Source organism: Aspergillus niger (assembly GCF_000002855.4).
Source record: "Aspergillus niger supercontig An03".
Classification (NCBI taxonomy): Eukaryota; Fungi; Ascomycota; class Eurotiomycetes; order Eurotiales; family Aspergillaceae; genus Aspergillus; species Aspergillus niger.
The window spans coordinates 759467-784026 of NT_166520.1; the positions used below are offsets into that span (position 1 = coordinate 759467).

The 24560-nt window shown below is 51.4% G+C and overlaps 7 protein-coding genes across 7 annotated transcripts; 2 read left to right on the forward strand and 5 right to left on the reverse strand.

Annotated features, from left to right (window-relative positions):
• Nucleotides 1–2040, forward strand: An03g03600 (uncharacterized protein; the record flags this gene model as incomplete). The annotated part of the gene is made up of 1 exon (XM_001390205.1): nucleotides 1–2040. The coding sequence occupies one exon, from the start codon at nucleotides 1–3 to the stop codon at nucleotides 2038–2040; it is 2040 nt and encodes a 679-aa protein (XP_001390242.1).
• A 2578-nt stretch (nucleotides 2041–4618) lies between these two features.
• On the reverse strand, nucleotides 4619–4917 carry An03g03610 (hypothetical protein; the record flags this gene model as incomplete). The annotated part of the gene is made up of 3 exons (XM_059747023.1): nucleotides 4619–4680; nucleotides 4768–4802; nucleotides 4868–4917. 3 exons carry the CDS (start codon nucleotides 4915–4917, stop codon nucleotides 4619–4621), a joined length of 147 nt encoding a protein of 48 aa, XP_059605198.1.
• Nucleotides 4918–5455: 538 nt separating this feature from the next.
• An03g03620 (uncharacterized protein) lies at nucleotides 5456–9457 on the reverse strand (the record flags this gene model as incomplete). Its single annotated transcript, XM_001390207.1, has 2 exons — nucleotides 5456–8466; nucleotides 8524–9457. The coding sequence occupies 2 exons, from the start codon at nucleotides 9455–9457 to the stop codon at nucleotides 5456–5458; spliced, it is 3945 nt and encodes a 1314-aa protein (XP_001390244.1).
• Nucleotides 9458–14534: 5077 nt separating this feature from the next.
• An03g03640 (uncharacterized protein) lies at nucleotides 14535–16740 on the forward strand (the record flags this gene model as incomplete). The annotated part of the gene is made up of 3 exons (XM_059747025.1): nucleotides 14535–14578; nucleotides 14975–15027; nucleotides 15254–16740. The coding sequence occupies 3 exons, from the start codon at nucleotides 14535–14537 to the stop codon at nucleotides 16738–16740; spliced, it is 1584 nt and encodes a 527-aa protein (XP_059605199.1).
• Nucleotides 16741–16981: 241 nt separating this feature from the next.
• On the reverse strand, nucleotides 16982–18255 carry An03g03650 (uncharacterized protein; the record flags this gene model as incomplete). The annotated part of the gene is made up of 3 exons (XM_059747026.1): nucleotides 16982–17268; nucleotides 17359–17490; nucleotides 17676–18255. 3 exons carry the CDS (start codon nucleotides 18253–18255, stop codon nucleotides 16982–16984), a joined length of 999 nt encoding a protein of 332 aa, XP_059605200.1.
• Nucleotides 18256–19025: 770 nt separating this feature from the next.
• An03g03660 (uncharacterized protein) lies at nucleotides 19026–20594 on the reverse strand (the record flags this gene model as incomplete). The annotated part of the gene is made up of 3 exons (XM_001390210.3): nucleotides 19026–19459; nucleotides 19532–20364; nucleotides 20443–20594. 3 exons carry the CDS (start codon nucleotides 20592–20594, stop codon nucleotides 19026–19028), a joined length of 1419 nt encoding a protein of 472 aa, XP_001390247.3.
• Nucleotides 20595–21535: 941 nt separating this feature from the next.
• An03g03670 (hypothetical protein) lies at nucleotides 21536–23529 on the reverse strand (the record flags this gene model as incomplete). Its single annotated transcript, XM_001390211.3, has 5 exons — nucleotides 21536–21573; nucleotides 21606–22401; nucleotides 22471–23165; nucleotides 23264–23344; nucleotides 23442–23529. The coding sequence occupies 5 exons, from the start codon at nucleotides 23527–23529 to the stop codon at nucleotides 21536–21538; spliced, it is 1698 nt and encodes a 565-aa protein (XP_001390248.3).
• Nucleotides 23530–24560: the final 1031 nt, after the last annotated feature.

A 24560-nucleotide genomic window follows, 5' to 3' on the forward strand; every position in this document is an offset into this window, starting at 1 on the left:
ATGGATCGCATTCGCCAGAAACTGGGGAGATATCCCGTTTCCAGCGTCCTGAGGGCTTTTAGAGGCCCGCGGTGGTCCCTTACGTCGATTCATTATCCGCACCTGCGCTTCCGCTCTACAGTCACATCCGCCGCCCTTCCCTCAGCAATTACAGCCCCAGAAACCCCCCCGCTGATCGTTCTCCGCGACTACCAAGAAGAATGCATTCAGTCTGTGCTGGATCATCTGGCTCAGGGTCACAAACGTCTAGGTATTTCGCTTGCCACAGGAGCGGGGAAGACGGTCATCTTCACCCAATTAATCGGACGAATACCGCCGCGGAATGGTGTCCATGACAAGACCCTTATTCTGGTTCACCGAAGGGAGCTAGTAGAGCAAGCTGCCCGACACTGTCGCCTTGCCTATCCCGATCGAGCTGTGGAGATTGAGATGGGGAATAGTGTCGCGTCTGGGTCTGGGGATATCATCATTGCTTCCATACGGAGTCTCACCTCCAAGGATAGGATCTCCAAATTTGATCCCAGACGTTTCAAGCTTGTCTTGGTGGATGAGGCACACCACATTGTTGCACCGACGTACCGCGTTGCTCTCGAACATTTTGGCCTCAGTAACCCGTCGCCGGACTCGCCAGCTCTCGTCGGGGTCTCTGCCACGTTCTCACGCTTTGATGGACTCAAATTGGGTGCCGCAATCGACCATATAGTGTACCATAAGGACTACATGGATATGATTGACGAAAAATGGCTGTCCAATGCCATTTTTACCACTGTTCGGTCAGAAGCAAATCTCTCACGCGTTAAGAAGGACAAATTCGGTGATTTCGCTATCAGCTCGCTCTCGGAAGCCGTCAATACCACGAAAACTAATGATATCACTGTACGCGCATGGCTGGCTAACGCACACGATCGAAAGTCTACACTGGTATTTTGTGTCGACGTTGAACATACTAGACAGCTTACTGAGGCGTTCCGCGCACTGGGCATTGACGCTCGGTATATCACGGCGGGAACTCCGAGGGATGTGCGCGATGAGCAGCTGCGTGCTTTCCGGAACCAGGAGTATCCCGTGCTTCTCAATTGCGGCTTATTTACAGAAGGTACAGATATTCCCAATATTGACTGCGTCCTCCTGGCACGTCCGACACGGTCTCGAAATCTTCTTATACAGATGATCGGACGAGGCTTACGGCTGCACCCGGGGAAGACCGACTGCCATATAATTGACATGGTGGCTACCCTGGACACTGGTGTCATTTCTACCCCTACGCTCTTCGGACTACACCCAGACGAGCTTCTAGAAAGCGCGAGGGCAAAAAATCTAAGAGAAAAGAAGGAGGATGCCGCAATGGATGCCGAAGGCCGCACCGATTATCCGCCAGAGACAAGCACGTCTGCCGAAGAACCCGACACAACCGATGATATCAAACTTACCTTCACCAAGTACGATACCATCTACGACCTCATTCATGATATGAAGTCTGAGAAACACATCCGCTCCCTCAGTCGCTACGCCTGGGTCCGCGTAGATGAGGACAAATATACACTGTCTGACTCAACAGGATGGATCACCCTTGAGAAGACTAGAAACATATCTAACAAGGGAAAAGAAAGTGACCCGCCCGCTACATATACCGTCCACCATGTGATGAAGTTCAAGTCTGCTACTGAATCGACCCAGTACACTCGGCCACGTTTGATCGCTACGGCCATGGACTTTGAATCCACAGTCCGTGCTGCTGATACCTTCGCGGCCTCTGAATTCGACGAACGGTACATCTCCACCCGGCAGCCCTGGCGTCAGCATCCGGCCACTGCAGCGCAGGTGACGATGCTGAATAAAGCTAAGATTCGGAATGGACGGATTGCGCCTGGGGATTTGACACGAGGCCAGGCCGCAGACCTGATCACGAAGCTGAAGTTTGGTGGGAAGAAGCGGTTCGCGAGCAGGCAGAAAAAACGACGGGCTGCCGATGAGAAAGCACAGGAGTTGGCCGAACTCCGGAGACGCGAAGAGGTGAGAGTGGGACCTGTAGAGGGATGAGTGCTGCAGCCCCAGTCCCAGTGAAGTACAGAATACAAGACAACCTGACATCTGCCTCTTCGACCTCCAAAGCGCCCATACCGCACACTCTTCTTCGTCGCCACAACCCGCTAAAGAGACTAGGCGAACCGTGGGTACTTGCGGGCTTCTAAGCCTAAGTACACGATAGCAAATAAATGCGGCAGTGAGCAACACACCGACATGGCCCCGACGACTACCTCCAATCAGGATTTCTGCATCATCCAATCAGCCATATTGACACACTGGGGACCGCGGTTGGCGCAGAACATCAAAGTCCCTTTGTGACGTAGGATAAGTCAGTTGCAATGCCACTAGTGTGGGGAACACCTGGCTAGAGTAGCGGCATCGTCTTTAATTAGCAAATGTTTCCTGGGATGGAGCATATGCACCAGGCCGCGTTGCGGACTTCCAGCTTCTTTCTCCATCCCACCGGAAATCCCACCACAAAATCTTCTGCAACCCCATTACCCCTACGCCTGTATCACATCGTAAATTATTCAACAGTAGCCCTCTGTATCCAAAATCCTTGTGCTTCTTTGGTAACATGTTTTGCGGTTGTTTAACCCTCACGATCGATGAACCTTTCTTTGACTCGCTCGGAACCCATTATATTAACTGTTTTTGTTGTACCTCATGGAGTCATTGACTGATTCTGCTGTTGCAGCCTCCTCACTTGGACCCGGTCATTCTTCCTTCCAACCCTCGCAACAGCGGTCTTCGTAGCCCCGATTAATGAGATCAGCTCAATTTTCGAAGCCCTGGGACATGCAGTCTATGAATTTCCCCCGGATTACGCCTAAATAATCACTAGTTTACGGAGCACTGTTGCACATTCTATACCCATACCACACATGCCTCCGTTTCAAGACCACTCTTAGTCGCGGAATTCCAGCAGAAGCCAGAGGAGAATGGCGCGGCCAAACATCATTGATAAATAAGTGAAAGGTATCATAATGCAGAAATGGTTATGACTGCTCAGCCAGTTATCGCGACTAACCAGAGTTCTTGTGATTCTTCTCCCTTTGTGGATCAAGATAGCAACGAAGTTAACATACTATATATATATAGTATCATGATATACATGTGATATTTCTACTTTTTCCAGTCCCTGTACAGCTGCTTTATATCATTCATATAAGACAATTTTGGATCTCCATATTAAGATTTAGATAACTTACTCATGCTGCTTCCGGTGACTGGCCTATCATGTAGGTAGAAAAGAAGCGCAGCGAATAAGCAATGTACCATGTTAAATGTGTCTAGTCTGATTAAGGAGGCATGGCTGGTGAAAAGAAATATAAGCCTACGTTTACAGGCACGCCTTGATTTTCCTCAGATTGCGGTGTTCGTACCGGTGAACTGACTTGAAAATGCATTTGTCCGATGGCCGCTTCCGAATGCCCACCGTGGGCGCGATAAAATCTACTGGTCCGAGAGCGGGAAACATGTGACTAGGAGAAAGTTATCTGATCCGAGATAAGTTGCTTGGCAGGATCAGATTTTAGCGAGGACCAAGCTGGTCCTTGGGTAAGAGGTAGGAAATTGCTCGGATGAATAGAATGAGTCATGGAATTGACTCCAGGTTACTTCTTTTCTTTTTTCTTTTATTGCTTCTTTAGGCAGGGGCTTTGGGATGATGAGGATGCTGGTGGGGTCAATCAGATAACAGTGTGAGACACGCTCGTTTTAGACGGAGATGTGGGTGGGTATACGGTAAGCGGGTGACAGTTGTGTTTTGAACCATTACCGTCGATTACACCATAATTCAATACAGGTATTAGACGGCACATGGTGTACCCTAATGCACTTACCGTATTCTTGGCCAAGCTGCCGCCGGACAGGAGAATTTTATGGGAGGAAAGAAAGATGCATGATTGATATACTAGATGTAATGATGGTCTGTTTTTCCCAGCTTTCACTAGGTGGGAGGGTATTTCACACAGCGGCAATCCTTATGTGCACGCCAAATGATCTATCAATCCATATTTGGGTGGGATGATATCAAGCAGGGGACATAGGATTGTAAAATGTTAATCAATTCAACCAGTGTTGTTGCGTTGCAGTACACTGTCCGCCAGCTCCGGCTACACTCCAGCTACCCTGCATACTAAGCTCGAACCTTGTTGCATGCAAGACCACCCCGAAGAAAAAGCCACGTGCAAGGCGAGTAGATTCCGGTTGTGGTGTAGGCCCAATGCTCTTCAGAGCCCAAACTCAAGTTCCAGGTTTCAGCAGATTTCCTCAATTTACAGACAATCAGATTAGATTAGATACTCAAGTGGTAACTCTGGATCGGGCTAGACAGCGCGATTATCATACGACTCGGACTATGGACTATGGTGGCAAGAACTCAAAAACAGCCCAACCTTGTTCCTAACAATATATTGGCAGGAGAAAGAAAAAGTTTAGCAGAACTCGCTTGCAGCTCCCTGCACCAGCAAGCTGGACCCTCCCCCCAAAAAATCCTATTGGTCGGCGATATGCATCTCCCATGGCTCAGAGAATCGATTCTTATGAGAGATTAATTACGACTATCCTCTCCGTAGCTTCTCATGATTTATAAAGAAACTAACCTGTTCTGGATACCTTGGCCGGACAATTTCTTGGTAGTGGGCTGTCCTGCAGCTATCAGATCTGATTAGTCTTATCAATCAATATCCCCACTTGTCATTTACTAGTGTTGTTACTAGCCGCATACTCTCTTACTAGTGCAAACATGGCCTTTACACACAACAATCGACCTATTTATCCATGCGCCCACATTCAGCTGATTGATAGTCTCTCGGGTCGGTCTTTTCCGACACACCTGCAGAGTATCTGGGCTACTGAGCTAGCTGCCTGACTAGCACTAGCCATGGCGAGGCACTGAAACAGCCCAAGACTCTGGTCTAAGAAATACCTGGTTCCGGTGATACAAGCGCTTCCAACTAATAATTATGCCAAGGCTATATATGACAATTTAATGGATATGGCAAGAAAAAGACCGAGAACAAGGCAGTGAAGGGTAGGGAAGACGTTGATATTCTACTCGTTGGCGCTTCAAATTCTAGACATCCGGCTAATACGCCGTTGTCCGCGAGGCGGTTGTAAATAGCCTATGGTCAGGAGAGCTTTCATTCATGGCAGATGACTACATCTGTGAGTTTTTCATAATAGTGAAATATGGGAGCCGTGAAACTGCAACCCTGCTACCCATGCAGAGGCTTTACGTACTTATTAATTTCTTTTGAGACAGACCATAACACGGTCAGAAGTCTTTAGTCAATATCAGAGAACAAACTTCCAATGCCAGACTGCATTTTTTGCAAACGAATCGTAACTGAATGGTATATACAAACATGCAAGCGATCTATATATTAAAGTCTATTAATTGATGAAAAGAATAACCATAGGTTTACTCCACGGTTTGATGCAACACATTCTCCCTATAACTCGCCGATCGCTCCATAAGCTCCTCATGTGTTCCGCGATCAACACAAACGCCTGCTTCAATCAAACAGATGACATCCGCCTTGCGAATGGTCCTCAGTCGATGCGCGATTGCCACGACTGTGATACCCTTTGCTGCTCTCTCCAGGCCCTCCTCCAACAACCGCTCACTCTCTGCATCCAACGCACTCGTAGACTCATCCAGAATTAACAACCGAGGCTTGCGCACCAAGGCCCGCGCAATCGACAACCGCTGCTTCTGTCCACCCGAGAATTGGTTCCCATTCGGTCCACACATTGTTTCATATCCATCTGGCAGTGCCATGATAGTATCGTGGATGTTAGCTAGCTTGCAGGCAGCTTCAATCTCCTCCTGCGTCGCATTGTGGTTCGGGGGTGCACCGAGCCCGATGTTGAAGGCGATAGTGCCTTCAAAGAGAACACTTTCTTGAGGAACGAGGGAGATGGTGTCGCGGAAGCTAGGGGGTCGGTTCTTCAGGTCTGTGTGGTCGATGGCGATGCTGCCGGATTGCGGGGTGTAGAGGCGTTCGATGAGGGAGATGATGGTAGACTTTCCGGCTCCGGAGGGGCCAACTAGGGCGAAGAATTTACCAGGCTGGATGTCGAGAGTGAGGCCTTTGAGGACTTGGATGTCTGGTCGGGCGGGGTAGGCGAAGTGCACGTCACGGAGCTGGATGCTGGCGGGGGTGGTGGGCTTGGGTTCAATAGTGGTGGAAGCTTCAGGATCGGAGGAAGAATTGCTATGGTCTGGCACCCGGCCTTGCATCTTGTCGGAACCGATCTCAATCAGTCCTAGGATGCGAGCCATAGCGGCACGCGCGCTGGACAGTTCTGGAGCCAGTGCAAACATCTGACTCCAGAGTAGGGCGCTGACCAGCAGGGAGAACACCACGATCAGGAACTGTGTCTGCGTGTATGTGCCTTCGATAATCTGCTTCGCACCCCACCAGTAGGCGAGCGCATTGACGAGGTTGCCCAGGAAGTAAGTCATAGCCTGCCAGAGACTGGCTTGCAGAGTTACTACGAGGGTCTCCATGCGGGGCCCCTTCAGGGAGGCGCGGTAGGTTTGCAGGATATCCTGCTGGATAGACAGGGAGGAGACGGTCTTGATGGAGGTGATTGCCTCCACACCAATGTCCACCGACTTGGTGTAGGCATTCTCGTGCTTCTCCTCAAATTTGCCGAGCACAAGCAGCTCCATGAGACCAGCACCAAGGAGCAGCGGCACCAGGGCCAGACAGACAAGCGCAATCTTCCAGGCAATGATGTGCGTGAGAATAATGGCAGCGATGAGGTTGACGGTGATGGAGAAGAGTGTGCCGATGACCGAGCCGCTCAGTCCAGCCAGGGCGTTGCCATCGCGTGTAATGTACGACAGTAGAAGGGCAGGGCTGCGTCCATTTGACTGGTGCCAATGCAGGTCTTGCTCGAACAGCGAGCGGAATGAAAGGACACGAACAGTGTAAACGATCTTCTCGGACACCCAACCGAAGCCGGACCAGCTGACCACGTTGGCGAAGAACTCAATGATAGCGAGGATAAAGAACATCAGTCCGTAGAAGTCACCGCGGTTGCTGATACTGGAGGCACTCTTGCAGGGATTCAGGCTGCCGACGGTGTTACCAAAAATAACAGCCTCACCAGAAAAGGCTCCACCGACGATACTGGATCCAATCAAGGCGAGGAAAACATATAGGAGGTGTGGCCGCAATGCAGGGGCATATCCCTTAGCCAGTGCCCACAGTGACTTTTTGGGAGTCTCCGGCTCTTCCTCTTCGGCAGCCTCATCGCCGGCTGGGGTTTCGGTTTCCGAGACCTTGGTCTCCTCCGTCTTCTCGAGGGTGTCCAGGGTGAGACTGGCCTTTTCATTCTCAGGTTCCGTCAGCGAGGTGTCATCAGATTTGCTGATACTGTCCACGCTTGCGGAGGCATCAGTCTTGGCGGACGCGGTTCCCAGCGTCTGTAATTTGACTAGGTCGAAATATGCGCCCTCCTTGGCCATTAGCTCAGCGTGGGTCCCTTGCTCCAAGATTCTGCCCTTAGACATGACGATGATGTTGTCCGCGCTGGTGATGGTTGACAGTCGGTGAGCAATCGTGATCATGGTTCTGCCACTGGCAATGCCGGCGATGGCCCGCTGGATGCGCTGTTCACTCCGGGAGTCCAACGACGCCGTGGCTTCGTCTAGAATGAGGACAGCAGGGTCTTTGACCAGGGCTCGAGCTAGTGATACACGTTGCTTCTGACCACCGCTGATGAGACGTCCGCTAGATCCAACCATGGTACCGTATCCATGTTGCAATGCTGAAATGAAGGTATCCGCATCAGCCAATTTCGCAGCGTGACAGGCCATCTTGACAACCTCGACAATTTCCGCGCCGCGTTTCTCGGCGGCAGCCATAAGATCCTGGCCCTCCCGGACCTCGCGGGCAACTTCAGTCAGGTCGGAGCTCATCAGGGCCATCTTCAGGCGTTCATGATCCGGGTTACTTGAATTCATCAGGCCGTGGGCAATGTTCTCCAGCAGGGAACGATCGAGCAGGGAGGGTTCTTGCTGCACCAGACTGAGGTAGCTGCGCAGGTCGCGGACATTGACTTCACGCAGGTCGTGACCATCAAAGAGAATTTTTCCGTCTACCGGATCATACAACCGAGTAACAAGGCCAGCGATGGTAGATTTGCCGCTTCCTGACAACCCGACGAGAGCCGTGTGTTTGTTTGCGGGAATAGAGAGACTGATGTTGTCGAGAACGGTGACCTCGGGGCGTGACGGATACTGAAAGGTGACGTTCTGGAACTCAAAGCCGCCCTCCGCTTGTGAGACACGGATGCCTGACTCGCCGGTGCTATCGATTTGGGGTTCGCGATCGAGGTCTTCGCGCAGTTTCTCGTACGAAGCGGTAGCAGCGACGAACAAGTGGAGAAAAGGCGCGACCTGACTAAGTAGCAGAGTAGCTATACATATGATTAGCATTGGCTGCTAAGGAAACAGCACAGGATACATCAACTTACCCTCAATTAAGACAAAGATGACAGTGAAAGTAGCACCGACAGTGACACCTGCCGTGCCATCTCTGACTGAATCGGCGATACGGTGACTTCCTTTCCAGAAAGCCAGACCGTTGGCCGAATAGGCGATGAAGTACAAAACTCCAGACTGGATACCCACAGCGGTAGCCTTTTTCAGACCCTGGGTTTCAGATGACTTGAGCGCACCAGCGAACTTTTTCTCCAGGCGGGCATTGGCGCCGAAGGCCTGCACTACGACGATGTTCGACAGGGCCTCAGAAGCAATGGATGCTGCACTGGCGGCATAGTCCGACATGAGCCCAGAGTACTTTTCGATATAATGACTGCCCACGAAGGACATCAGAAGGTAGGCCGGAATCAAAGAAAGCAGAATGGCAGCCAGCTCCCAATCCTTGATGAAAGACACAATGTACGCTGTGACGAAGAACGAGAAACTTGCCAGGGTGATGCCGACTTTCTCTGAGGTGCCCGAACGAATGGTCTGAATATCGCTGCTCAGTCGCGAGGCTACCTCACCAGGAGGCAGGTTATCGAAGAAGGAAGGTTCCTGGCGGAGGAGGTTCTTCAGGTAGCGTTCACGCAGGCGCTGGGCTAGACGAGCACCGTACAGGGTCCAGCACGTGAGGTGGCCATAGATGAGGACGAACTGGGCGATTGCCAGGTAGACGATCAGGAGGATCTCGTGGTTGATGCTGTTGGAGTCGGAGGAGGTGTCGCCTCCGCCGTTTTCTTCGGTGCAGGTCACGTCGTTGAAGTTGTCGAGGAGCTGACCGAAGACGATGGCGATGATGGGAAAGGGGACACCCGAACCGATAGCAAACACGATGGCAGAGAGCAAGGTACCCAAATCGTACTTGGAGGGGTTACCGGCCAGCAGCAGGCGGGGATAGCCCGCCAGCTTGGTGAAGAATGCCATGGCGACGAGGTTCGATGGTCGGGGAAGCCTGGACAGCAGCAGAAATTCTGGCCGGCGCCGCGGTTGATTTATTGCTTCGACGACGCGGCGTTGTCAGTGCGTCATGGACGAACAAGGCCGCTTTTCGGCTGCCAGAATACTGGAGGGGGTTCCACAGTGGACCAGCTTCAGTTCGAGAAAAACTCAACCAGGGGTCCTGCAGACGTCCGAATGGAGGAGGGGATCATCTGCGCCATCGGGGTGGGCTAGATAGATACTACGTACTGAAAATCTAGTCTAGGGGAGAAGAAGGCCCCGATTAGATGCCGGTCTCGTTACGTTACTCAACTGGGATTGCAGACATCTTGTGGCCAAGGCTACCATTCTATGGGCAGATTAACAGTGGAAATAGGAGTGGGGAGAGAGAGAGAAAGAGAGAGAGAGAGGGGAGGGAGGGGGCGATGGGCACAATGAGCCAGCTGGTGGGCATCAAATCAATCCACTTAAGACACGATACTTACCAGACGATGTAAATACGGGGGTGACAGACGGTAAGAATACATTGATGGATCCTGTAACAGAACATAGAGTGTAAGATACACCAGTACTTACGCCATAGGAAGTTGCCTGGGAAAAGTGTTAGGTAATTTGGGGTTGATGCAGGCTGAGCATTTAGCCCGTCACTCTCCACCCGGAAAGAAAAAGTGTAGTGGAGGATGTACCGTACGGTCTTGAAAGATGGCTATCTATCTAGGGTTAGATCCTGCAGGGGATGTGGGGCCCTCGCTTCCTTTGGTCCCGTAAAAAAGAAAAACAATACTTTCCGGTATTTCTCTCCGAAGAAGGGAAAAAAGAAGAAGACTGCAGCTTGGCGCTCCACGATGTTGCGCGCGCGATCGGCCGATTCCAACGGTGGCTCACGTCCATCCTTGATCACCAGGCACCGATTGTATCACATTCCCGGCCGGGGATGGAATATAACGTGGTTTGCCCACTACATTGACCATTTGTGGTTGATACAGGAAGCAGTAGACATATACAGCCACTTTCCTGAGTAGTGCGGCTGTCCCGCGATCAGATAAGCCGATTGATTTATCACTACCGCTCGTACGGATGCCCACAAAAGTGCAACCCTATTGATTTGGCTACTCGTCGGACCATCTAGAAGGTCTGGGAGCTGTTCAATTCGGCTAAAGTGATCCACATAGTCGGACATACGCCATTCCGTGAATTGTATACTGTTGGCAGAACCTGGTCGAGGATTTTAGGATCTGTGAATTTCCCGTCACTTGTAGTTAGCTTTGCCAGATTGGGCATAGTCGGCCGTTATGCCGCCCTGTCCTTTCCAGTCGCCTCATGATATACTGCAAACAATCGAGCTTTTCGACGCTTATCCTGCTTTCTAAAATGACCTAGCAGCTCAGTACCGCGCAAATGAGGGATATCACCCCGCCCCCTCCCCCGAGCAACGATCTATAATCATTCGCTATACAAAGAAGATGCAGCAAGAGCTGATATTGTATGCATGGTTCGTGCAGGATACCAGATCCCAATCGCTGAAGCAAACTATCCCACTACACCTTCATCAAGGGACTCCACCCGCCCTTTGCACCCAAACTAAACTGAAACAGAGAGCTTCCAATGCCATGATAGATCCGACAACCGCAACCAGTAAGGCCCAGTTGTCAGAATCATTAGCCAGAGTACCGGTGGCCCGAATGCCGACCAAAGCTCTGTAGTTTCATATTATCAGCGGACAGAAAAGCGGAGAGAAGGGAGGGAGACAAAGGAACTTGTTCACGTGCCGCGTCAGATATCTGCTTCATGCGAGATAGGCCGGTGCATGCTAATCTCCCACAGGTGTGGGGTCTTCACCCTCTACCATTCCGAAGTGATGCTGCCTGATTATTTGTCCTCCCAGCTGGGCTGAATCACCACCACTGCTTTCTTCCTCGTTTTCGGTGTCGGTATTTCCATCGGCGGGCTTGTTGACTGGTACGGCATCCGTCCCGTTATTGCTCCCTTTGCTGCCCTCGGCGCTGTGTCCCTAGCCTCTGCCAGGGCAATGCCTATGATTCAGCATGCTCAGGTACAACGCTGCCGGCCGTTATATGCACCACGCAGTTGTGGTTTTCGACGAAGCGCGGTCTGGCTGCTGGTCTCGCAAGCGCTGGCAGTAGCTGTGGAGACTTGATCTTTCCGATCATGGTGTCTCACTTCATCAATAATCACGGCTTTTCCTGGTCGTCGGTGTCTGCATGGCTACCGGAGTGAATCGCTGTGAGGGGCCTTCTTATCCCAAGTGTGTTGCGGCAATGCGCGAGAAGGAAACTAGCCGAGGTTCATCTTCAGGTGTCCCTAGAGCAGACATCACCGATGATCTGGACCCCACTGAGGTAGCTCAGAAACCTAACAACAAATGGGCGGGACTGCAGCACAACGTGGTGGCCTGGCCGGCCTTCTGCATTGGTGTACTCCGCTGCAACTTCTCCCCCCTTCGTTCCCTTTGACTACCTGCCATTTAAGGCAAATGAGGCTGGCATGGATCTCCGTCTCTCGCATACACGCTGTATATATTCAATGCGGGATCATGGTCTGGCCCATTGCGCTGGGCTTTTCTGTCTGACCATCTAGGCCAATTCAATACCATGGCACTCGTCGGCGTTGTCTCCGCCATTTCGCAACTGGCGATCTGGTTGCCTGATTATTACTATCCCACTAACAGCGGTAATCATATTCTCCGCGGCCTCTTTGGTTTGTTTCTCCGGTGGCTACACCAGTATGCTGTATCTGTGTGTTGTATCCTTGGTTGATGGTCAGGTTGGTGACATGAGCTTGAACCTTTGGTGCTGCTTGTCTCTGCTTTGGCTCCGGGTGCGTCCGCCAGGTTCTGGCTCGGAGTGGTCCGAGACCCCCCTCAGCCCTAGATTTAGAGCTGGTGAGTGATTGAATACAAGGCAATTTATTATTGATATGTTATGCTGCCTGAGCACTCTCAAACCAATTCGAAATGACTAGTTAGTCCGTGGAGACACCCCATCTTTCCCCAAAGCTCTGAGTCGTCCAGGCCACAACTCTTGTCCATCTATTTCCTTATTGGATACTAAGCATGGCCCACGTTGTCTAATTAGACAACTCCTCTCTTCCTTATCTGAGACATTGGCATTGGTATTGATCACAGTCTACGGTCGATGTTTCCTTGTACCATGAGTCAACAGCGCAGATCGTCATGCTGCACCAATGGGCGCGAGGTCACATCTTGTTAAGCTTGTGCCAGACCATGGAATCGCACCTCAATGTGATTGAAGTTTCAATTCCTATACCTAATTAAGCCGGCGAAGTAGGACAAGAAACTGTGCTGCGACTGCAGTTAACCGGGTTTCGACTGTAACCTGCGCAAACGACCGTGTTTCTATGTCGCAAGCACGCGCACCATGTCCATCTTCTCCCTCTGCATCGCATTACCAAAGTTCAAGGGAGCGACAAGGCCGACTCCTCCCCTGGCGATGTCGCTCACTACTGCTTTCGCTGGGACCCCGGAGCTTTACTGCAGCACTTGTGAGCCATCCCTGCCCAAGCCAAAGGCACCTATGCAGCATACACTAAACAAGCACTCGAACTATTAGATCACATTGCTTCCCCTTCGACCACGGCCCTTGCGGCGTTTAGCCTGCTCATGTACTTCCACACCAATGCCGACGGCCTTCAAAGCCCAGTGCATTTGCTACGTGCCCGCGGACTACTGATGGCACAGGCGATGCGCATTCACGCTTAGATTGCCCGCTGGCACATGAGCAGCGGCGATTGAACTGATGTAATGGAGTTGATGTTGAAGTAAAACGGCGCATCTGCTGGCACATGGTCTCATCGGACTAGTGATCCGACCATCATCTTCCACTGTCCCTAAAACGCCAACGATGATTACTGCAGTTTGCTTGCCTTCTCCAGTGGCCTAAAGGTACTTATATCTTCCAGCGTCGACATATGAGAGTCTCATGTCTAATTCATACGAACGATCGCATCATTACCGACGCCGGTGTGAGCCGTCAGTTCCCCCGAGCCGTGGCAACGGCCAATTTCAGCCTCAATCGGGCGAATATCGAACTTGCCTCGTTGTGCAATGTGACCGTAGGCCGACTGTCAGTCAGTTGATTGAACCAAGCGAGTGTTACTACGGTGCTGTTCTGGAGCTTGATGGCCAGTTTCAAGGCTATTTGAGGAACCTGCCAGTATGCTGTGAATTTGAACCGATTAGTATCCGACAGAGTCAGGCAGTCTGCGAAGAGCGACTCTACATCGCCTGGCAGCGGCTAGTTCTGCACTTCAGCGCGCATACTCGGCTGTGCTGGCTACGCCACCGGTTCCATTAGGAAAGCACGGTTTAGAGTGGACATGCCTGTTCCGAGAGTCGGGCTTACGGTCGGGACGGATAGTGCTAGATCTCCGGCGATTGAGGGATGATACTGTCCCGCTGGTGAGCGTGAATCCATGCCGACTGTGGTCAGTCATGGAACATGTTTTCATGCCGCAGTGCTGTTAACCAGTGATGTGTCTGTGTCTCCGACGGCGGTGGATGCCGCAATACGTCAGGAAGAGGTGTGGGCAGCTTATCGGCTCTGAATGAGTCAACATCTCATGTCAAGGGCATCCCTCCGGTGTTACAGACTTTACGGGTGACGTTGCAGGGACGGCGCTCGCGGCCAGCAATGCCACTTGCTAGGGATGTATCACCGAGACCGGAAGCCAGGAAGACTGCCCTATCACCAGAGGGAGGGGGAGGGCGAAACGAACTGAAATCAGCTCTGGGCTGAGTTTGTCGAGGCAGTGCCGCAGTTCGAGCACATGAGCAGTCCGTAGAACGCTGGGAAAGGAGAGCAAGGCTGTGGTTTCAAATACGTGGACTCTGGTTGCTTGTATCTATCAGACGACTCATAGAATATATTGGGCATCAGGATCCAAAGGCTTGCCTATACTGTCAAAATGGCTTCTTAGAAGAGCAGCCAATAGGTCGGCCCGATGGATCGGCGAATATGCAAAACGTTTAGGAGCCGACGAACGCCGATGAACCCGGGCAGTCTCGCCCCTAGGGCGAATTAGCATGATCAGATATAGACTCCTTCTGTTCCTCTTTCTGTTTCCTTGGTTTGTTCCAGAACCCCACAGTCCAGTGGTAACAGGAACAAACATGGTTCTCAACACTGGGTCGGGATACGGTACTGAAAGTGAATGGCGACCGTCGCCCAGCCGGCACAGTGTGGGCTGATTGATGGCTTCAGGTATCTGCCCACCTCGGAGAAGACGCGGGGATCTAATATGAATGGTCTATCGTTTGCTTCAGACTGCACCCTTCAAGAATATCACCCGTTGAATGCCGCTCTTTCTTGAACCACTTTAGATGATTTTATGACAGAGCCCCTAGAGCATACTCGACTGTCAATGATGTTCATTGATATTTCACGCCGCTACCTGCATGGAGACTTGTGAGGAATGCCAGCGATGACTGCGACTTAGCGAATGAGTTCTTCCACTGCATCACAGGTCGAACCATCGTTCTTGTTTTGCTCCACCCACAGCTCGTATTCACGTCACCAGTAAGTAGTAGGATGAGATGAATCAAATCGAAGGACTCCTATACTATCGAGAGTAGTTATCGGGGAGCCGGTCGGCGACCAGGGCAGTCGGCGACCGAGACGGCCCGACGGTGATGACTAAGTCGCCGAGAGGTGATCACGCCATCGTACTTAAACGGTGGGGCCCCGAAAACTTTGGGGAATTAAAGACTACTTTGTACTAGTGGTGTGTGGCTATAGACTTTAGGAACGCGGGTCTCGTCCAGCTCGTGGCTCTTTCCCCATTTCTTTGCGAAGCTTCAATTTCTTTTTCTCCAAAACTACTTGTGTATACTGTGTATATTGCATCCGTTCATTGTATCAATCACGCTAAAATACCCCCAAAAATGTTCTGCCGCAACGTCACGTCGGCAGCATCTACGGGCTGGCCGTTCAATCGCCGCAGCACAGCGGAGTTTCGCAACGGCCGCCCCCGTGAGCCCTGTGGCACGCAGTCATAAGGTCGTCGTCGTCGGCGGTGGCACGGCTGGCCTGGCTATCAGCCATCAATTGCTTCGCTCTGGCAAATTCGCCCAAGATGACATTGCCGTCGTCGATCCTTCCATGTGGCATCACTACCAACCCGGCTGGACCCTGGTCGGTGGTGGTGTCAAGACCAAGGAGGATCTGCGCCGCCCAATGCACGACTTGATTGACCCCAAGTTCAAGTTCTACAACGAGAGCGTGGGCACCTTCCTGCCGGAGAACAACTCCATCACCCTGGGCAATGGTGACAAGGTCAACTACGAACACCTGGTGGTTGTCCCCGGTATCAGCATCAACTATGGCAGCGTCAAGGGTCTGCCTGAGGCACTCGCCAACCCGGATTCTCTGGTCTCCTCTATCTACGGCTATGACACCTGCGACAAGGTCTTCTCCACCGTGGAAAAGCTGCAGAAGGGCAACGCCATCTTCACCCAACCCGCGGGAGTCATCAAGTGTGCCGGCGCCCCCCAGAAGATCCTGTGGATGGCCCTGGACTACTGGAAGCGGGCTGGTCTGTACAACCCCAGCAACCCCGCCAGCTCGCCCATCAACATCAGCTTTGCCACCGGTATGCCCTCCATGTTCGCCGTCGCCAAGTACGGCGCTGCCCTCGAGGCTATGCGCAAGGAGAGGGGCGTTGAAGGCCTGTTTCAGCACGACCTGGTCGCCGTCGACGGCAACAAGGCCACTTTTGCCCGCCCCGATGGCCAGGAGCAGGTGACGAGACAGTTCGATCTTCTGCACGTCGTGCCTAAGATGGGTCCCCACGCGTTTGTCAAGGACAGCGCTCTGGCCAACGAGGCCGGCTATGTCGATGTTGACGCCGGCACTACCCGCCACACCAAGTACGCTAACGTCTGGTCCGCTGGTGATGCGTCCAGCCTGCCCACGTCCAAGACGGCGGCCGCCATCACATCCGAGGCCCCCGTTCTCGTGCACAACTTGTTGCGCTCCATGGAGGGCAAGGCTACTGATGCGGTTTATGATGGTTACGCCTCTTGCCCCCTGGTTACGGAGTACGGCAAGGTCCTGCTTGCAGAGTTCAAGTATGGTGGTGAGCCCAAGGAGACCTTCGGCAACTGGTTCGGTATTGACCAGGCTGTTCCTCGTCGCTCCTTCTACCATCTGAAGAAGCATTTCTTCCCCTGGGTGTACTACCAGTCCTTGGTCAAGGGCACTTGGGCGGGGCCTAAGGGGTGGACGAACTAAGGTAGAAGTCGGATGTTAGATATGATCGTGTACAATAATAGTTAGCGTTATCATCAAATATTAGCGATATGGAATTGTCAAACAACACTTTTTATAGCGTAGAGGTACTTTTGGGTTCACAAGTAGTTGGCCCAGCCGGGCGAGCAGCATGCTGCTTTTAAAGACACAGCCCATGTTGTATCGAGTTTTTTTTCTCTGAATATATGGCTCTCCAAGATTCTTGCGAGAAGCTGAGTATTTCCTACACAGTAGGGACTACGGGGTCGGAGATCATCCACTTTCTCCACTTCGCTTCATAGTTAGTATAGAGCAGCTGCATGAGTATCTTGTTGCCCTTATTGAGTTTCTTTATCGAAGGCTTATCGGTACCCATTTCTAGCTCCTCTTTTTGACTTTTAGTACTATCGTCATCTGGTTTACCTATAGTAAGATCAGGCTCTTCCTGGTATCGTTTGAAAAAGGATTCCAGCCTACTACCATCCCAGCCTGAGAGCTCCTTAAAGTCCTCCTCCGCGACTGCTGTTTTTGCTGGATTATCGGCCAATATCGTGCCCAACAGAGATTTAAAGTACTAGTACTGACTGAATGAGAATATTGTCATATCTGATGGCTGCCTACTGGGCGTTACTGTTGGACTGTTTTTCCATCTTTGCATCCAAGGCATTGTGACTTTGGTAGTTGCAATGAACGGGTTGCGCATTGAGGATGACTCATCTAAGTAACAAGGAGGCATACAAGGAAAACAGTCACCTATATTATGCAATAGGTATGGATATATCATATAGCTGTGCTTGCCAGATGGCTTCTATTATACATGAATATCGGGCCATAGTATATCTATATCTTGGCCGATCTAACAGGTGTAAAATTCGAGCCCGTCCCTCCACTGATTGTCTCGACAATATCGTCAACACTCTGTATAATCCAAGTATTACCCTCCTCACTGGCCAGCCACTTGGCACCCACTTCTGCTTCCATATCAGCCACCCACGTTCCATCTTCAACCGCCTTCCGCAGACCAAACACATGTGACGTCACCTGCGGGCCCACCCCCGTCTGAGCACGAAGACATGCGATAGCAACAATCGAAGTTGCTAACCTGCCCACATTTGCACCGGTAGTCCGCTTAGGGTCGGACAGAAGCGCCCCATAGTTCGCGTTCAAAATATGGACCGGCAGGTCGGGGTGTGAACCCGCCAGCTTGTTGTAGAGTTTCTTCTCGAAGGGTCGGTAGATTGAGTCCCAGAGATTCTGACCTCGGGCGCAGATTTCTTGGATATTCTCTGGAGTAGGTGTTCGGGTGGGGGTTTGTGAGAGTTGCGAACTGATTGATTCGGGGAGACTGGCTTTGAAGGCATTGAGGCAGTTGATGGTCCGTGGGATGCCGTTGAAGCTGATACACTTGAGGCCTACTTCGCGCATGAATTCTGCTGTCGCTAGGCTCTCCTTGGCGGATTGGGAGGTGCTAGCTAGTTGGTAGAGTTCTGTCAGGGATTCAGGGGAGTTCATCGTCATGGTGGTGGCTGTCTACTGGGGCAGAGGACACATTAGCTGCTCGTGCTGCTGCGAGTTAAGGAATGGAACGACAACTGACCGATAGAGCTAGCCATGATGATCGGGATAGGTTCTGGGACTGCGCGCCTTGTTGGATCTTCCTGTATATAGATTGGATATTCGGCGGCGCGGGGACAGTGTTGGGGCGTGCTGCCGGGGCGTTGATCAGCGCCTTGAGTTGATGGGATAGTTTGGACATTCTCTTTCTTTTGCGACTGCCACCTTGAACTCTCATTGAGGTTGGGGATACGAAAACGAGGTGCAGGCGGGACGGAGGTCATACGCAGGCCGATGTGCGCTTCCCATGTCCTTATCTACTGCCTCGGCTTCCAGAACTGGCCCCGAGCACTGCCGACAAGCCCCGCCCAGAATTCTGATTGGCCAGCACGTGGTAACGCTGTCGGAGCGGGTCAATGCCTCTTCCGGGGAGCTCGCTAGGTTTTAAAAGAGATCTATAGTAGCCACGCCAGTTGTTACTAATATTACTATGCAGACACATTGAGAATCATGGAGAGTAAGGACCAAGAGGATGGTCAGACAGTAGTAGCAAGGTAGCGATAGCAGTACGCTTATGTATCGCGAAATCAATCACGATTCGTACTAAGTATTACTGTTGACCTCAGATAATGCAACACAACATTTTAGTCTCATCGAAGCTGTATATACTCTATACATCTGAACATCATACTAACATATAAATAATAGTAATCTAGTGTACACCCCCATCTAGTCTAACGCAATGTAACCAACTCCTCAGCACTAGTAGGATGAATAGCCACACAGCTGTCAAAGTCCTTCTTCGTTGCGCCCATCTTCACAGCGACGCCGAAACCCTGAAGCATCTCTCCCACTCCCAGACCCAGGATGTGCAAGCCAACAACCTTCTCCTCCGGTCCGGCGCAGATCAGCTTGAATTCGGTTGGGTTCTTCTTCTTCTCCTCGGCTGGCATCACGTCGTAGTACATGGCTGTGAACCGGGTGTGGTAGATCTTGATCTGGTCATCGCCGTAGCGCTCACGGGCTTCGGGCTCGGTGAGACCCACGGTGCCAACTTCGGGGTGGGAGAAGACCACCGTGGGGATATTCTCGTAGGAAAGCTTGGAGTCGCGAACTTCGTCAGGACCAAAGAGACGGTTGCCGAGTTGGCGACCGGCGGCAATAGCGACTGGTTTGGTATTAGTTGGGGCACGAGACAATGAGGGATGGAAGGGGACAGCATGGAGGGGGAAAAACATACCAGGAGTCAACTCGGCGTGACCAGTCACATCACCCAGAGCATAGACACCGTTGACACTGGTGTTCTGATATTCATCGACTTCGATATGGCCGGACTTGTTCAGCTTAACGCCGGGGACATCGAGGTTCAGGTCCTCAACCTCGGGCAAGCGACCCACGGCCCAGAGGAGCTCGTTGACCTCCATTTCCGACCCGTCATTCGAGATAAGCTTGAGCAGCTTGTCCTTGCCCTTACCATCACGGATGAGCTGCACCTCCTTGAGACCAGGGTGCTGCTTGTGGATGTGGATGCCAGAGGCCTCGTACCGCTCAGTCATGGTCTTCTGAATCATGGGGTCGAACTTGCGCAGGAAAGTCTCGCCACGGATGAACATGTGCGTCTCGCATCCAACGGCGCCCATCACACCGGCCAACTCCACTGCAATGTATCCCGCACCGACAACGGCAATCTTGGGCGGCAATTCCTCGATCTCGAAGAAGCCATCGCTGGTGATACCGTGCTCGGCGCCCTTGACGTCCGGGATGCTGGGCCGTCCACCCACCGCAATCAGGATGTGAGGGGCCGTGTACCGTGCTTTGGAGCCATCCTCGAGAGTCACCTCGATGGTCTTGGGCTCGACGAAACCGGCGCGGCCGTGGACAAGATCAATGCCCTCGCGACCCCAGTTGCGTTCGTAGATTCCATTCAACCGCTTGATGGTGGAGTCGCGGATTTCCTTGAAGTGGCGGTAGTTCTTGTCGACGTTCTCGGAGACGTCGTAGCCGTAGTGCTTGGCGACGTGGAGAGTCTCGTTGATGGAGGCGAAGTTCCAGGTCATCTTCTTGGGGACACAGCTGCAGGGATAATACTGCGTTAACAACCAGGTTCTCTCACATAGTAGCGTGGAAAGGGAGGAAGAAGGAGCATCTTACCCGACATTGACACAGGTACCTCCGGAGCGACCACTTTCTACAATCAATGTCTTCGCGCCATACCAGCCGGCGGCTCTGCGTCCGCTACCACTACCACCGCTACCACCACCAATGACGATATAGTCATACTGCTTGACCTCAGTGGGAGCCATGTTGTTTGCGTCAGCAGCCGAGGAGGAGGAGGATGAGAAATGTCTAGTCAGAGTAGAGAGTCGGGATGCGACCGGAGACGAGGAGTGGAGAGCCAGAGTGCTGCGTCGGGGAATAACGGTCGAAGGGGCGGCTGTAGCAATGCCTTTACCCTGGAGCAAAGGTGTCGCGACGATGGGAGAGGAGCGGGCGAGGATGCTAGTAGTTGGGGAGAGAAGGAGCCGGTTCTTAAGTAGAGCCTGGGCGGGACGAGGACGGAGAGAGGGGCAGGAGAGCATGGAGTGCTGATGTGAGGGAGAACAACAGCCACTGACAGGCAAGAGAACTTTAAGGTCGGAGGGCGGGCGGAGGGGCTCTCAGAGGGGGGGAAAAAAAGAGCTGAGGGAGAGAAAGAGAGGGATTGATTAGCTGGCCGGGGAATGGCGTCAATGACGGAAGCGCGCCATTAGTCAGTCACTTTCAGTTCAACGATCAACCAGTATGCTCAACTCTGATTAAAGGCCAATTACTACTAAGTACTACTTACTAGACTATGGGGTACGTGATCGGGGAATAATATCCGGAAGAAGCAATTATTGGATCATCCACGCTGATTCTGACGCAATGGGCGAAGCTGGCAGGAAATGTCTATCTAGTAAGTATTTCTGATTCCCCGACTGTCGGGGTTCACGTGACAGAGACGCTGGGGAAGTTGATGACAGTGATTGATAAGCAGCCAAACAGTCTAGACTTACTTTATTTAACTACGTATCTATTGACTGCAGAGGCGGTTAGAGATTACGAGTCTCTAGTGAATCTGTATATCATTCCCAAATCATGATTCTACAGCTACTGTCTATGAAGTGGCAATGGCTCCAATAAATGCTATTTCGATCTCGATATATAGAAAGCGAAAGCTTTTATAAAGTTCTCTTTATCTTGCCAAGGGGCCTTTGCAGTACTCTCATGCTTCCTTCCATGCCAGCATACAAACTCGCCAGTCTATTTAGTACCAGTTCAGAAAGGATCCTCACCATCATAATATGGCCCACCTTCCACATTAAAAATAGCAAGACGGGTCACCGTAAAGTCTGTTTGTCGTTCCTGCTGATCCCCATGCCTGATATCAGATCCTTCATGCTTCCTCGTGACTTCTTCATACTGCCCTGATCTCCGACGAGCGGCCGTAGCTGTGCCCCGGAAAAAGGTAGCTTGACTGGTGATAGGGTCAATTCTCACTCCTACCCTCGATTGAGTAGGGTCCCCCACGTAGTTAAGGTAGTCCGTCTGCCCTGTGTCACTTTCGCATATGGGCAATGAAGACCTGGTGTCCTCTCCACTCCATCGAAAGAGATCAAAGCTTGGCTGAAGCTGGAAGAGAAGTTGCGGAAGAGCGATCGCTGATCTTTGTATCTTCTCTGGCTCCTTTCCCTCGTTTGCAGCAGGGGACTGCGTACCACCAGAGAAGAATGCCCCCACAACAACTCTGGTCGAGTCCGGGCCTTGATGTCCCAGGAGAAGAACAAGATGCGACCGATGCTTCGGGTCATCATGGGTAGTAGGCTGTAATACATGGCTTAGACCAAGGCTGTCCGTCAGGCTTCCAGACGTCCAATCATGGCACTTTGAAAAGGTGACTGGCTTAACTTTCCGATTCCAGTCGGTTTTCTCATGGATTTCGAACGGTGGGACGAACAATGAGACTGCGCGAAGAATTCCATCCCAAGCGGAATCTGCTGATGATTCGGTATCTAGGCTTAGTAACTCGGTGGTCGGCGAAGGTTGGAATAGTGCTGCCCAAAGTTGATGAAACCATTGCTCTAGATTTGGCTAATGTGCACGATATTGTTAGTCAATCTAGCAGAGGCACTGGAAGATAGTAAACAGGATCGTCATTACCAAGATATCTAGAGCCCTGAGAACCAAGGCGGGGGCCAGGGACTCGTCCTGGTCAAGACAGAACGATCGGGCCAGGACGTTAGCCAGTTCTTCCTTCTCTGGAGTAGACCCATCCAAGGAACCGTAATGAAAACTGCGGCCCCAAGTCGTTTTGTAGACTCTGAGCCTCATGATCAGGCAGAGTAAATCAGCCAAGTCGTTGACCTTCATCTGAAACTGCACTTTCCTCCCGTCGAGTAAGCGTTCCGCCAGCGGCGTCAGCTTCTCAGGGGTTGCAGCCAATTTAGGATGGCAGGGGCATAGTGTACGCATAGTATCGATCACATCGTCAGTAACGAGGCTGGCGAAACCAGTGGCGTGTGGATGTGAGATTGCCTGAGGACTACTGAGGCCGATGCTTCGAAAGATCCGATTAATCCTAGCTCTGCAGTTACAATTCTCCCGAAAAGCCCCCCAACGACGACCGAAGCCGTCGTCTTCGATCCCGAGAAGCTTTGTGCCCTGAAGAGAGAGCAGGATCAGCGCACTCTCAAAGGCTGGCAACTCTAGCTTTCTATCGCCTACTCCGGAGAGTGGGAAAGGATGATAGGCGTAGAAGCAGAAACAAGACCAGAGGACATCAATAGCTGTTTCTGGGATGGTGGTATCCGGATAAGTCCTGGCAAGGTGAGTTTGAAAGCTCTTTTTCGTCCAATCTGGAACAGTAATCAAGAATTCTTAGTTTGTATACAGTATGGGGTACCCGACTATCTCACTGGAGTTGTCGAGCTCTCATGTGGGTAAGGATACGTACAAGGTTGCTTCTGGGACGCGTCTTGAATGCTAGATGTGTAGAAGATGGCCTGTGGTGTCACAGTGATGGTTCCTTCTTGAACTAGACAGGTGTGTAGATTAGAAAGCACAGAATCTGAATAATTCTGGTCAGCACCGTTATTTCATCCCTCAATCATACCAGCTATTTACCGACTAACCCGGTGTGGTATTGCGAAGGAACTGATCAAACTTCTTCTTCTGATCTTTGAAGAGTATGTTGAACGCTATCTTATCCAAGATGGCCATCATGACTGTTGTTCTGTAGGTCCCTCAGGGGAGGAGGAAGCGGTTTAGCCCAGGGATTCCTTTCTTTGTACAACAGATTCGTGGGCAATGAATCATACGACTTATGAATCGCCTTGTTGGCATTGATTAATCAATGGGGCCGATGCGACATGGGGGCTACAGCTAAGGTGGCCAAGGCGGAGAGCCTAGCAGCTACTAAGTAGATAGGTTAGTACCCAAGAGCCTCTCCACTGCGAAGACTACTAGAGAACTTAGTACCTAGTAGCATTCCCCCTAATTATCCACAGACCAGTTAAATTGTTTTGTTTGCTGGCTAACCAACTCAGCCTTGTTACTGACCCACCTAATTTGGAGTTCAAGGGTCTCTACCTTACCTTGGCACCTTCTTAGTTCATGGCGACTACTTCATTTCGCAAGGCGCAGTGGACAAGGTTGGCCTGATGTCGGATATTAGCAGCTCTTGACGGAGCACTACATTCGATCTGTATAGAGACCATAAGGAGAGACTCTACTCCCTCTAAGTACAAGTTTAGATCGACTTGTCGGAGGTTCTCTTTCACCTGCTTCGATAATTGACAGACGATCTAGGAGCTTACCGCAAGCTTTTACTCACGTCATCTAGGAAGGATCACAGAACTACTGGGCTGTGCAGTCCTGTCAAGTAACGGTTGTCGATTGGCCCCCGTTCTTAAGGAATGATAATCACCGTACCTTGAGGCGCTAGGTGATCCTAATGGGGGCCAGAATCATCGGAAGTCTGCGGATCATCCTTAATTTCTATACAATAGAAGAAAACCCTGTGGTCCTGTAACATGTCTGCTATCTAGTATCATCCATCTGAGCCCTGGGTGGTCGGGTCCTGCATTGGAAATCATGATAGATATCCTACATTCACTCCTAGCCACGGTTAACGAAGTGATCAACCGCTTCAATTCCTATTATTTGCAGGGACTTTAATATCAACTCCAATAGATTCTATAATCAAACAAGTGGGAAATTCACATACGAAAAGGACCCTGAAGCTGCCCGCC